Source organism: Ranitomeya variabilis, chromosome 1 (assembly GCF_051348905.1).
Source record: "Ranitomeya variabilis isolate aRanVar5 chromosome 1, aRanVar5.hap1, whole genome shotgun sequence".
Taxonomy (NCBI): domain Eukaryota; kingdom Metazoa; phylum Chordata; class Amphibia; order Anura; family Dendrobatidae; genus Ranitomeya; species Ranitomeya variabilis.
Genome location: NC_135232.1, coordinates 590,412,688 through 590,425,836, shown reverse-complemented (window position 1 = coordinate 590,425,836; position 13,149 = coordinate 590,412,688). Strand labels below are relative to the sequence as shown.

General features: G+C 43.0%; 1 protein-coding gene across 2 annotated transcripts in view; it reads right to left on the bottom strand.

The window, feature by feature from the left end:
• Positions 1-13,149, bottom strand: part of BCAN (brevican) — a 106,878-nt gene that overhangs the window by 18,074 nt on the left and 75,655 nt on the right. For both annotated transcript variants that reach the window (XM_077258279.1, XM_077258288.1), the window contains exons 10-11: positions 8,893-9,051; positions 7,326-7,408 (exon numbers count right to left, since the gene is read on the bottom strand). In XM_077258279.1, the coding sequence (XP_077114394.1) occupies positions 7,326-7,408; positions 8,893-9,051 (242 nt within the window). The remainder of the gene's footprint in view (positions 1-7,325; positions 7,409-8,892; positions 9,052-13,149) is intronic.

The following is a 13,149-nucleotide window of genomic DNA, read 5'->3' as shown; positions in this document are numbered from 1 at the left end:
ATGTGTTCAACTGGTTAATTGTGAAGAAATGTTAATGATGTTATCTGAGAAGAAAAAGGTGAAAGATAGAAGAAGGATGCAGTGGACCCGTAGAGATAGACGTGGTGTCCAGCATGCATAGAAAGAAAGATAATGAGAAGGTTTAAAGTTATGAGAAGAAAATGTTTTGATAATGTTGATAGATAGTTAGGATAGAAGGTAAACCCTTAGTCCTCATAGGAGTCATGTAGAGATGACTTAGTGCTCTTAAACTGAAAGTAATGTTATGTTCTATACTGTGTATAGTAGTTGAAAAGGCAGTAGGCCCTGGCTGAACGGGGCAGTCCTGTAACAGAAAGGAGAGGCAGTAGGTCTGGTGCCGATAGGACAGGCGGTCCTGCAGATTCAAAGTAGGAGAATGTAAAAGTTAAATTACCTTATAATGTGATTATAGGAAGGTCTTTAGTGGATTAAGAGTGTATGTCCTTAAAGGCAAAGTTAAATTATTGTTCAGCAAGTTTTGCACTTAGTAGAATACCCGGTTGGGTAAGAGAAGTTAATTATAGCATGTTGCTATGATATTTTACCATGTTTGTAACGTTCAAGTGTCCTCACCTCCCATAAAGGGAAGCTCTGTTCAAATATGCTTATTGTTATTGCACTCAACAAAATTGTATGTCTTTTTGCTAACTTGTATTGTTGTTTTCTTCCCAGTCCCGGAGTACTGTGTTTAACCAGGGGGGAGTGCAGCGCCCCAGAGTCCTGGTCGTTGCAGTACTGTGGCTCCGCCGCTATGGGGAGCTACGGTGCGTCCGATGGCACTGAAGGAGTTCATCTGATCAGGTATCACAGACACCAATACATTTCACAGCTGGGCCTCCGGGGGGAGCTAAGGGTGCTATTCATTAGGCCACTCCCCACCATAGTGGGTAAACTGGGGGTCAGGCAGGAAGTTAGATCAGAAAGCTGACTGGATTGGACGAAGCAACACCTAGTGGCAGAGGGTGTTGTGGAGGAAGAGACAGTAGGGTCTCTGTCAGGGGTGGGATCCTGACAGAGGCTTAGCATAGAAGAGAACGTAACGGGTCCGCGCCAGCTCCGGGAAGCGGCGGGGCCCAAGAAAGGACGAGAAGCGAGATAGATTGTGCTGAGTGAGAAACGAGATCAAAGCAATAGGAGAATACCAGTAGGGGTCATGCTGTAAGACCGGAGCAACACCCTACTGAGGCGCATTACCGGTGGCCGGAACGCCGAGGGAGTATTATAACAATCAGCTTCAAGCAATACTCTAAACAGCGGCAGGACAGTCAGTTTAAGGCGGGCTGTCTAACACATATCACCTATGCAGTCTTGGGGGGCAACTTGTGGAGAGGGGCGACTCTAGGGTCCCGGAAGAGCTCCGAGCCTACCCGTCAAACGGGTGCCGTCCCAACCAGAACATCAGGGAGGGACGGAGGATTAGAAGAACATCATTTAATCGAGTTGTGAGGGAACTTAAGAAACAGACACAACGGTTGTGGGGACTTTCCGTAAGCACAGCAGGGAAGGACCGCAACACATAGCGCTAGAAGGAAGGCACCGATTTCCGCTTGTGAGGAGAACTCTGGAGGTGCCATTGGACCGGCCGGACTTGCGCAGCCTGGTGAGCCGTATTCTGGACTGAGGACCCAGAGATCTTCAGTAAAGAGGTAAAGAGACTGCAACCTGGTGTCCTCGTTATTTACCGCACCGCACCACCACCGTCATCCACACCTATCATTCACTGAGCGCCCCACGGCAGGGTCACGGACCGGGGCCTAGCCGCCGTGACAACCCCAGAAGCAGAGACCCGTAGGCCCGGTACCGGGTACCCCTCGGCCCTGCGGCGGTGGGGGCGCTACATATGGACTTTGATATATGTAGTCATTTTGTTTTGCAGTTATGCCAGAAAGGCCATGTTTACTTTGCTGAACCCTGCTATAGGTTATGCTGTCTCATAATAAACCAGCAGGTGATTTACCACAAGAAGAGTTCCTGTGTCTACTTCTGGAAGCAGCTGAGTGAGTCAACCCATCACACTACTCTGGGAGCTAAACACCAAAGCTAGGATTCATTTTTTTTTTTCATTGCCAGGGAATTATAGGGGTTTCCTTTGTTCAAATCATTTTTCTGAGACCTTTTGGAGCCAATGGTCAGTGCTAAATACTGGGGTTTGCGTCAATCCGATATTTATGGGAGATACAGTATATTTTTGGCATAGTAGGTAAGGAATGATCATAACACATTCACTCACATCACCATAAGACTGGCAGAATCTCTCAAACTTAATATTGCTCCAATGGATGGTACTATCCATACCAAGTTTCATCTCTATAGACAGGTAAAATTGTGAATAGAAACATGACAACAAGATCTACCGCCTGGGACCTCCATGGGGGAAGATATCCTGTAAGTTGGGGGATCTCATAAAATTCTGAAAGACCTAGTGTCACGCTGCTGCTATGCAGGTAGATGCAAGCTCCACTAGATGGCAACAGAGTGGCGGGAGGACTGCACACTGCCAGAGAAGACCTGCAGTGCAGCAGCAAGGCTATCACCAGGTGGCAGCAGGATAGTCAAACAAGCGGGTTCGATATTAGTCAGTCACACCCACGAGACAGACTAGCGGTGGACTCCGCATCTCACTCTAGACCTCCTGACCTCTAAGCACAATGTTCTTTTCCATCTGGCTAGATGGACGGTTTATTCTAAGCAATCAGAGCAGGTGATCACAGATTTATGATCAACCTTTATGCATTTCTTTCAACTTTATTAGTAAGTAACTGATGACGGTCTCCTGTGACCAAAACGTTTACTAGTACTACGAATAAATCTAGTGCTATTAAAAACTTAAAGGGAACCTGTCACCACGTTTTTGGAAGATGGGATAAAAATAGCGTTAAATAGGGGCAGAGGTGGGCGTTACATTAGTGTGTGTGTTATGCGTTTATTACCCACCTAAGTTGCCGAAATAACTTTGCAAAGTCTCCGTTTTCGCCTGTCAATCAGGCTGGTCAGGTCGCATGGGCGTTGTCTTCCCCCAGATTTGGCGTAGTTTTCCGTTGGTGGCGTAGTGGTGTGCGCATGCCCAAAGTCCGGAATCCTCTTCCAGGGGATTTAAAATAGCGAGGTGTTCGTTATTGCATTGGTGATCGGTGGGCGCGGCCATCTTCCTTTGGCCGCGCGTGCGCAGAAGCGGCGCTCTGCTGGCCGCGGCTTCAGGAAAATGGCCGCCGCGATATCCATCTGCGCACGCGCGGCATCCCGCGGCCATTTTCCTGAAGCCGCGGCCAGCAGAGCGCCGCTTCTGCGCACGCGCGGCCAAAGGAAGATGGCCGCGCCCACCGATCACCAATGCAATAACGAACACCGCGCTATTTTAAATCCCCTGGAAGAGGATTCCGGACTTTGGGCATGCGCACACCACTACGCCACCAACGGAAAACTACGCCAAATCTGGGTGAAGACACCACGCCCATGTGACCTGACCAGCCTGATTGACAGGCGAAAACGGAGACTTTGCAAAGTTATTTCGGCAACTTAGGTGGGTAATAAACGCATAACACACACACTAATGTAACGCCCACCTCTGCCCCTATTTAACGCTATTTTTATCCCATCTTCCAAAAACGTGGTGACAGGTTCCCTTTAAGTTGAGTGCCAGGTTCTCTTTATCTATATCCAGGTGTGGAAACTTACCTGTGCACCTCTCACAGTAGTGCTCATGCTTTGCTCTAACATGTGTTTTCTTAAGGAGTACCTCCCTCTGCTAAGTCATTTCCGTAACATCTAGTTTAGTAATTTTCTTTTTTTATCCCTTTTATTTTATGTAATTGTATATACCATATTGTTTTGGTCTCATTTTGTATCACCTTTGTATATTTTTATAAACACTGCCTATCTTTCCGGATTAAATACATAAAACTTAATAGCCATAGGCTACCTTGTAATGGGTGTTCAATCAGCCTTTATAAACAATTGGTGGTGGCAGCTAGTAGTTGCCTTTCTTATTGTGGAGTTGGCAGTGACCATAAAAGGGACATATACAGTTGTGCTCAAAAGTTTACATACCCCGGCAGAATTTTTGCTTTCTTGGCCTTTTTTCAGAGAATATAAATGATAACCCCAAAACTTTTTCTCCACTCATGGTTAGTGGTTGGGTGAAGCCATTTATTGTCAACCCAAAATAGCCAAATGACCCTGATCAAAAGTTTATATACCCCATTTCTTAATACCATGTATTGCCCCCTCTAACATTAATGACAGTTTGAAGTGTTTTGTGGTAGTTGTGGATGAATTCCTTTATTTTCTCAGATGGTAAAGCTGCCCACTCTTCTTGGCAAAAAGCCTCCAGTTCCTGTAAATTCCTGGGCTGTCTAGCATGAACTGCATGCTTGAGATCTCCCCAGAGTGGCTCAATGATAATGAGGTCAGGAGACTGAGATGGCCATTCCAGAACCTTCACTTTGTTCTGCTGTAGCCAATGAGAGGTCTATTTGGCCTTGTGTTTTGGATGATTGTCAAGTTGGAACGTCCAAGTATGTCATATGTGCAGCTTCCGGGCTGATGAGTGCAAATTTTCCTCCAGTATTTGCTGATAACGTGCTGCAATCATCTTTCCTTCAACTTTGACCAAGTTTGCTGTGCCTCTGTACCTCTTACATCCCCAAAACATCAGAGATCCACCTCCATGCTTTACAGTAGGAATGGTGTTCCTTTTATCAGAGGCCTTGTTGACCTATATTCAAATGTAACGTTTATGATTGTGGCCAAAAAGTTCCATTTTAGTTTAATCACTCCAAATTACCTTGTTCCAGAAGTTTTGAGGCTTGTCTCTGTTCTGTTTTGTGTACTGTAGGTGAGATACTTTGTGGCATTTGCGCAGTAATGGCTTTGTTCTGGCGACTCGACCATGCAGCCTATTTTTCTTCAAGTGCCTCCGTATTGTGCATCTTGAAATAGCCACGCCGCTAGTTTTCAGAGAGTCCTGTATTTCAGCTGATGTTATTTGTGGGTTTTTCTTTGAATCCAGAACAATTTTCCTGGCAGTTGTGGACGACATTTTGTTGGTCTACCTGACAGCGGTTTTGTTTTTTACAGAGCCCCTGATTTTCCATTTGTTAATCACAGTTTGAACACTGCTGACATCAATTCCTTGAATATCTTTTTGTATCCCTTTCCTGTTTTATACAGTTCAACTACCTTTTCCCGTAGATCCATTGACAATTAATTTGCTTTCCCCATGACTCACAATCCAGAAATGTCAGTGGCTGCATGAAAGATGCAAGAGCTTGTCTGGATTCCTGAAACTCACGCAGCTTTTATGCACACACACTGATTACAAGCAAACAGGTCACTGGTGAGGATGTTACCTTTAGTAGCCATTCAAACCCATTTGTATCAACTTATGTGTATATTATCAGGCCAAAATCACCAGGGTATGAAAACTTTTGATCAGGGTCATTTGGATGTTTTGGGTTGTCATTTTTATTTAAAAAGAGAAAACACAGTAGTCTTAATATATACTTACCTTGTAATGTCCGGATCCCAGAATTCCAAGCGACGGAAGTTCGCCGACCTCCATATTGATACACCCAAGTGATGTGTGTCTCAATATGGAAACTGCAGGTGGTACCAGCCTCTTGCACGGTACCACCAGCGGAACACGGTCGCACCACACACACACACACACTGTATACGCCGTATGCACCACACACACATACACACACTGTATACGCATGCAGCCTCTTACGCAGTACCATCAGCGGAACACCGTCGCGAACACGCCGCCGCCGGGATCAGCCGAATCATTCACTGACCGCCATCATCTTTGTACAGGAGGAGCGCATGCCTAGTTTTAAAGTGACCGCCGCTATCTGTCTGCACAAAGATGGCGGCAGTCTAATTTACTGCGCCTGCGTGAATTCCTCGCAGACGCAGTGAACCATTCGGCTGATCCCAGCAGCAGATGCGCGACATGTCAACAGGCAGAGGAAGCCGGTCACCTTACAAGGGTTTTCCCACAAATGAAAGTTCATTTTAAAAATTGTCTGTGTCTGACCGAGTATGTAGCATACTACATCTCTGGCAGGGGATTAAGCAAAAGACAATACTGACATTACAGCAGGGGATCACAAAGGATTTCTTTTGTCAGGTAAAATATTTCACTGACTGTTTTTAACACTATTTTACCTCACAAAATGTATTTTCTGCAATCTCCTGCTTTAATGTCAGTATTGTCTCTTGCTTCCTCCCCTGCCCAGGAGCTGTAGTATGTCCGGTACACGGTCAGACACAGACAATTTTTAAAATGAACTTTTGTTCGTGGGAAAACCCCTTTAAAAAGCAAATATCAATTCCAACATGACTCCTCAAAAAAAGTATGCCAATGACAATGAAAGGAAAGCAGCAAAGACACAATGTCGAAGACAACAAGGGGCAAATGAGACTCTTGAAGAGCAACAGCATCGCTGGGACAAAAACAATGGATATAAGCGTAGGCGTCAAGCACATGAGTCCCCTGATTGAAAAGTCATTAGATTATCACAGGATGCCATTAGGCAACAATAGCACCGCAATCAGAAATCTGCAGTCTCAGCACATGAAGGGAGAACACAGTACAGGAGAGAGACAGCAGACAAGGAGGATAACACATGGGGTGAACAGGTCAAAGAAAAGAGTATAGACGGGAGAAGTCAGAACATGGGGAAAGAGAGGGTGGCTAGGTGGGTGAGCACATGGGGGGAGAGATTCTCAATGTTGCAAAGCCTGCCCCCATCATGACATTACCGCCCTACTGATACGATATCATCGTGCCTCCATCTAGTTTGACAATAAATGGCTCCATCCAACCACTAACCATGAGTGGAGAAAACATTTTGTTGTTATCATTCATATTCTCTGAAAAAAGGCCAAGAAAGCAAAAATTCTGCAGGGGGTATGTAAACTTTTGAGCACAACTGTAATTCCATGAGTTGGAATCAGAAGTATATATACTATACACTCACTGTGAGTCCCCAATAACTGGCCTAGAAGTGGAAGCAGCAGCATCCATCCTTCATCAGTCATTGCGTAATTGTCCTGAAAAATGGAGGCAGCGGAGTTGCGTCCCCTGACAAACTGGTGACAGCGATGGGATCTGTGCGATCTCTTTGGTGTCAACCTTGGCAACTGGTGGCAGCAGTGGAATCTTGGTGACTCCCCCCGGTTGTTATCTGTGACATGGACTAACTACAGCTAACTAACTGGAGGTATGTGTTGGATCTAAGAGTTGATTAAAATATCAAAAAGTGAAGATTAACAAACAGAACCTACTGTACAAAACTTACCAGGGGATTTCCATCTGACCACTGAAAGTCTCCTTCTATCGTCCGATCATTGAGGCCTGTCCATTGGTAGTCCTGATACTTATCTGCCATAAAATAAAAATATACATATATATGAAATTAGTTTATTTTTTAAACCACTCACATCCATGGTGGTCCCTACTCATAAACCTCCCATTCAGTGCTTCAGAAAAGTATTGTCATAAAAAAAATTGTGGTATGATGTACTGGTAGCTTTATTGGATTAAAACACTGGGTCCATCCAGTGCAACCTTACCAAAGTGTGGCTAAAGTTTTAAGCAATGTTGTCAATATAAATGATCAAAACAAACAAATATAATAAAAACAGGACTACAATATAAGGAAGGACTTATTTTTCCTTTATGGACAAATCATTAAAGTCATGGTAGTTTTTCGGCGAGATGTCGATGGATATGCTCTGCGATACTTGAAGATGCTCTTTTGTCACCGTGACTGACATGGTAGAACTACGGATGTCATCCAGAGTTATGTTAAATACATCACTTGTGTCCATCCAATACACTTTAAACGGTCATCCAACCTTAAGCCGCTCCATACCCATTTGACCAATGTTGGCTGCACCCAACGATATGGACAGGCTTGACTGACACACCTGTGCATTGGGGCACCGGCCAACTGGTTGTAATTCGAGATGTTGATCAGGTACCTCTGATAAGCCACTAGTAGAGATATCTGTTGGTGGGTTTCTAATAGAGAACACAAGAGTGCCCAGATGAACAACAGCTCCTGTGTATGGTTAGAGATGACTGTCGGCCGAACAATGCTATCTAATGTTTATGTGGGAGTTTTAGTCTTATCTCCTTCATGAGGCAGAAGCTCAATATTCAGATGCTTGTCTGGAGAACAAACTTCTTGGTTAGGTTTATGAACTTTACCTCCTGAGGCTTTATGATATTTCTGAGCGGCAAGACCATCTATTCCTCTGAATTCTCTAAACACATGTATGCTCGGTTCAGACAGTCATATATGTACGGTGAAAGGTAAGACTTCCATTAGAGAGTTTGTCCACCATTTTGTTACCATCATGGTATCTCTGTACACCATGATAGATCCATGTTGAAGGTCTATAGTTATTTTGAAGAACATTTACCACAACTTAATTTAAAAAAGAATCGATTTCTCAAACCACAAAAAAAATTCTGGATTTTGTGGTGTAGGTCGGAGTGGGTACTGGCGCAAATAATCCTACCTCTAGACACTGCTGAGGTTGGGCTAAGTATAATGGTAGCCTAAGCTACTTGTGAAAAATAATTCCAAATCAATTAAAATGATTTTGCTTGTCAAAATGTCATACCCTATTGGATTTTGAGGATCACCAGTTTCTTTCTTTCTGCCAAAGAAAGTTAGGCTTATTTATTTTGGCTGATTTGGCATTCACTTCTTCTAGCTTTCATATCTTCTACACTAGTTACCAAATATTGAGAGCTGTGGCCTTTAGGCCACGTGCCCACGATCTGGAAATAGCAGCGATTTGGATGGGAAAAATCATACTAGGAGTCCATAAACACATTGTAATTTCTATACTTACTGTTTATAAAGTCTTGCTCCTCCGGGGTCACAATGCTTACGAGGTGACCACCATATTCTCGACAGTGGGTTTCAGCTTCTTCCCAACTTTTACGATCATAGAAATGCTTGTAGCAGAATCCTTGGAAGGTGTCCCAATCCTCAAGACATTTATCCACATCTAACCAGAGACATTGACATAGAACATAAGTTCAGGAGCCGAAGGAAGATGTTCAGCAATGGCATAGAGAATTTCTTCTGAAATCTAAGATGGTCCCTCATAAGGCAACACCACTTCTCTAGTTATAACTCAAAATTGGTCTTGGGATTGAACCTTAATGTGTTTGGCTGGATGTTGTGATGGAAATACAAGCACATTTGGCTTTGAAAGTATATGGAATGGGCAGGAAGAGAAAAGGTTTATTACCTTAAATTAGTTATATTTGTGTCTTGGAAACTATATGGCCGGTGTGCTTTTGTTATCTTGCGGTTACAATCTCCAAACTTGTTGATATCCAGCTGGTGTTTAAAGCCGAAGTTCACATGTGACCCATGATGCTATTCCATGATGCTATTCTATGCAGACCCTATCCATCTAATCACAGACATTCATGTCTGTTTTATGTTCTGCAAAATACAGAAGTAACTTGGAAAGTGGAGACAATTTAGTGTAAGAGCTATTGGTGAATTATGTCTCTTGGATCCCCATATGTCAACATTCTCTGAACCACTGTGTAACACTACATGTGTGCCAATATTTTTCATTGTAGTTTTTTGGGAGTGGCCATTTTGGCAAATCACATAAACTTCAACAGAGAGAGACACATGCATGGGTGGTATTTGTGTTTCTAGAGTGATAATGGGAGAAAGGTTCTTCTGATATGTCAAAGTCCTGGAAAAGGAGCTGGCAATTATTTAACATTTATAACATATTCTGTTACTGTCCCATATGCCCCAAATTGTAATACCTTTGTAATAGAGATAAAACACCTACTGTGCATGACAGCGCAGCAAATACTGCTTCTGATCGACAGTCACTGCAGTGAAATTCTCCAAGTGGACTGCGGTGAGCTCGCCTCTGCACTGTGAGACTTTTTCTCACTGTGCTAGTGGTGATCTCACTGAGGTCACCACAGTTCATTGGCCTGGCTTTGAATGCAGCCTCAGTGACCGGCAGTAACCTTCATGATGTCACCGCTGGTCACTGATGCTGCTCGCGCAGCAGCTCATTCACTTGTGGTTCTCAGCCTAGACGGTCGCTTCTTGTCACCTTTCAGGTTGAAAACTGTTTACCCACCAAACATGGATTACAGCATGGGACAGAACGACCGACAGGTGAGGGATATGGTTGTCTCTTATTTTTGTATTATTACAGGAGACAAGAGCTTGGGTGGAATTAGGCGTTAGGTGAATATAACTGGATTTGTTATTTTTAAATAAAAAAGTAAAAGTGTGTTTTGTTTTATTATAAATAAAGACTTTATTCTTGCCATGTCTGTATTTTCCATGTAACTATAGTATTAGTAATTGATAGGTGTCTTATAGACGCCTCTCCAACACTAAGCTGTGGGCTTCATGTCACCTGACAATACAAAGGTGACATCAACCCAACAAATATGAACCCCACTTGCCACCACTACAGGGCAAGTGGGAAAAGCTGGGCTAATAGATGCGTCTTTTCTGGGTGGCTGCAGGCTGCTACTTTTAGGCTGGGGGGTCCAATATCCATGGCCGCTTACAAACCTGAGAATACCAGCCCCCCAGCTGTCTGCTTTAGCTTGGCTGGGTGTCAAAAATGGGGGGATCCCATGCCATTTTTTAAAATTATTTATTTAAATAATTAAAAAATACAGCATGGGGACCCCTCTATAACCAGCCTTTCTGAGGCTGACAGCTGAGGGTTGCAGCCCCCAGCTGGGAGTTTTGCCTGGCTGCTTATCAAAAATACAGTGGAATCAATGCCAGTTTTTTTGTATTATTTATTTATAACGCAGGCGCTGGCTGATGAATTACTCCCATCAACAGCTCCTACTCTCTCTGTTATTAGCAGGCGTGGGTTAATGGCAGCAGTAGTCCCATCAGCTGTCACCAGTGACCGGGGGTAAACTTTATATCTCCGATCAGAGATGCGCTATCACGCTGTATTTTGACAGCTTGGGAACTGCAGCTGTCTGACCGGTGGTGATTTTACCGCTGATCAGAAGTGGTGTTTGCCATGTTGTCATGCACATGATGTTCGGGCCCTTCATTCAAGTGAATGAGGTGCGGGTTCGGGTCCGGGTACTGTTCTGTACCCGAACCGGAACTTTTGGTAACTGTTTTGCCGAACTCTCAGAACCCGAACATCCAGGTGTCCGCCTATGTCTACTTTATATATTTTATTGTGGTCCAACAAATTCCTTCAATCTGACACTGTGGACCTCGGACCAGAAAAGGGTGTGTAATGCTACTGTAGAGAAAAGAAAAAAATAATGCAAACATTTCTCTCCTCAAGAAGGTAAAAACTAATGTGCACTTGAGCTATATGTGGCCCTAGAGATTCTGCTTTATTTCTTTTGGAGGAAAGCTATTTTGCATACTATGTTACTGAAGTATAGCTTTTGCCCTAAACCTAATAATATCAGTCTCTTCCTTTGCGTTTGTTACATTGTCTACTAAGTGTAGTATTTCCAGATTTCCATTTCAGAATCTGAAACTAGCATAAGATCAATACATCTATTTGATATACTCAAGAGAGAAAGTAAACCTGAATGAAAATGATTGTACAATTTAATTTTAAATAATTCTGGAATAGAAGATACTAGTTTTACTATGTTATTCAAAAATATGCAATGTAACTGGTTTGATTTTAACTAGTTTTCTATTATTTATAATGGTATAATGTTGGGGCTGCAGTAAGACCATAGCAGTCCCCTTTTAATTGTAAAGTTGACTTTTTCTTGTATAGAAGTTGATCACAATTTTTAATTCCCATTGGATCTACCTAGACAATGACCTGACAATAGCCCCATCATAGTATTATAGGTAGTACTCCCATTAAGAGCCCAGGAAAACTGCCAATTGTTGCTAGCTGTTTACTACTTACCTCTCTCTTTAATGTCATCAGATTATATTATACCTTTTATATTCTCCTCATAGAGATCATGTATAACAGATAATTCCCCACCTTATTCCATGTAGACAGTGAAGTACAAGATCAAAGAATAGTATGTCCAAATGGTCTTAACTATTTTACTGTATGAGGTCCAAAAATTTTAACTATTAGTTCTGCACAAGACTATTCTGTAATACAGTACAGACCAAAAGTTTGGACACACCTTCTCATTTAAAGATTTTTCATGACTATGAAAATTGTACATTCACACTGAAGGCATCTAAACTATGAATTAACACATGTGGAATTATATACTTAACAAAAAAAGTGTGAAACAACTGAAATTATGTCTTATATTCTAGGTTCTTCAAAGTAGCCACCTTTTGCTTTGATGACTGCTTTGCACACTCTTGGCATTCTCTTGATGAGCTTCACCGGGAATGGTTTTCAATTCACAGGCGTGCCCTGTCAAGTTTAATAAGTGGGATTTCTTGCCTTATAAATGTGGTTGGGACCATCAGTTGTATTGTACAGAAGTCTGGTGGATACACAGCTGATAGTCCTACTGAATAGACTGTTAGAATTTGTACTATGGCAAGAAAAAAGTAGCTAAGTTAAGAAAAATGAGTGCCATCATTACTTTAAGAAATGAAGGTCAGTCAGTCTGAAAAATTGGGCAAACTTTGAAAGTGTCCCCAAGTGCAGTAGCAAAAACCATCAAGTGCAACAAAGAAACTGGCTCACATGAGGACCGCCCCAGGAAAGGAAGACCAAGAGTCACCTCTGTTTCTGAGGATAAATTTATCCGAGTCACCAGCCTCAGAAATCGCAGGTTAACAGCAGCTCAGATTAGAGACCAGGTCAATGCCACACAGAGTTCTAGCAGCAGACACATCTCTACAACAACAACTGTTAAGAGGAGACTTTGTGCAGCAGGTCTTCATTGTAAAATAGCTGCTAGGAAACCAGTGCTAAGGACAGGCAACAAGCAGAAGAGACTTGTTTGGGCTAAAGAACACAAGGAATGGACAATAGACCAGTGGAAATCTGTGCTTTGGTCTGATGAGTCCAAATTTGAGATCTTTGATTGCAACCACCATGTCTTTGTGGGACGCAGAAAAGGTGTACGGATGGACTCTACATGCCTGGTTCCCACCGTGAAGCATGGAGGAGGAGGTGTGATGG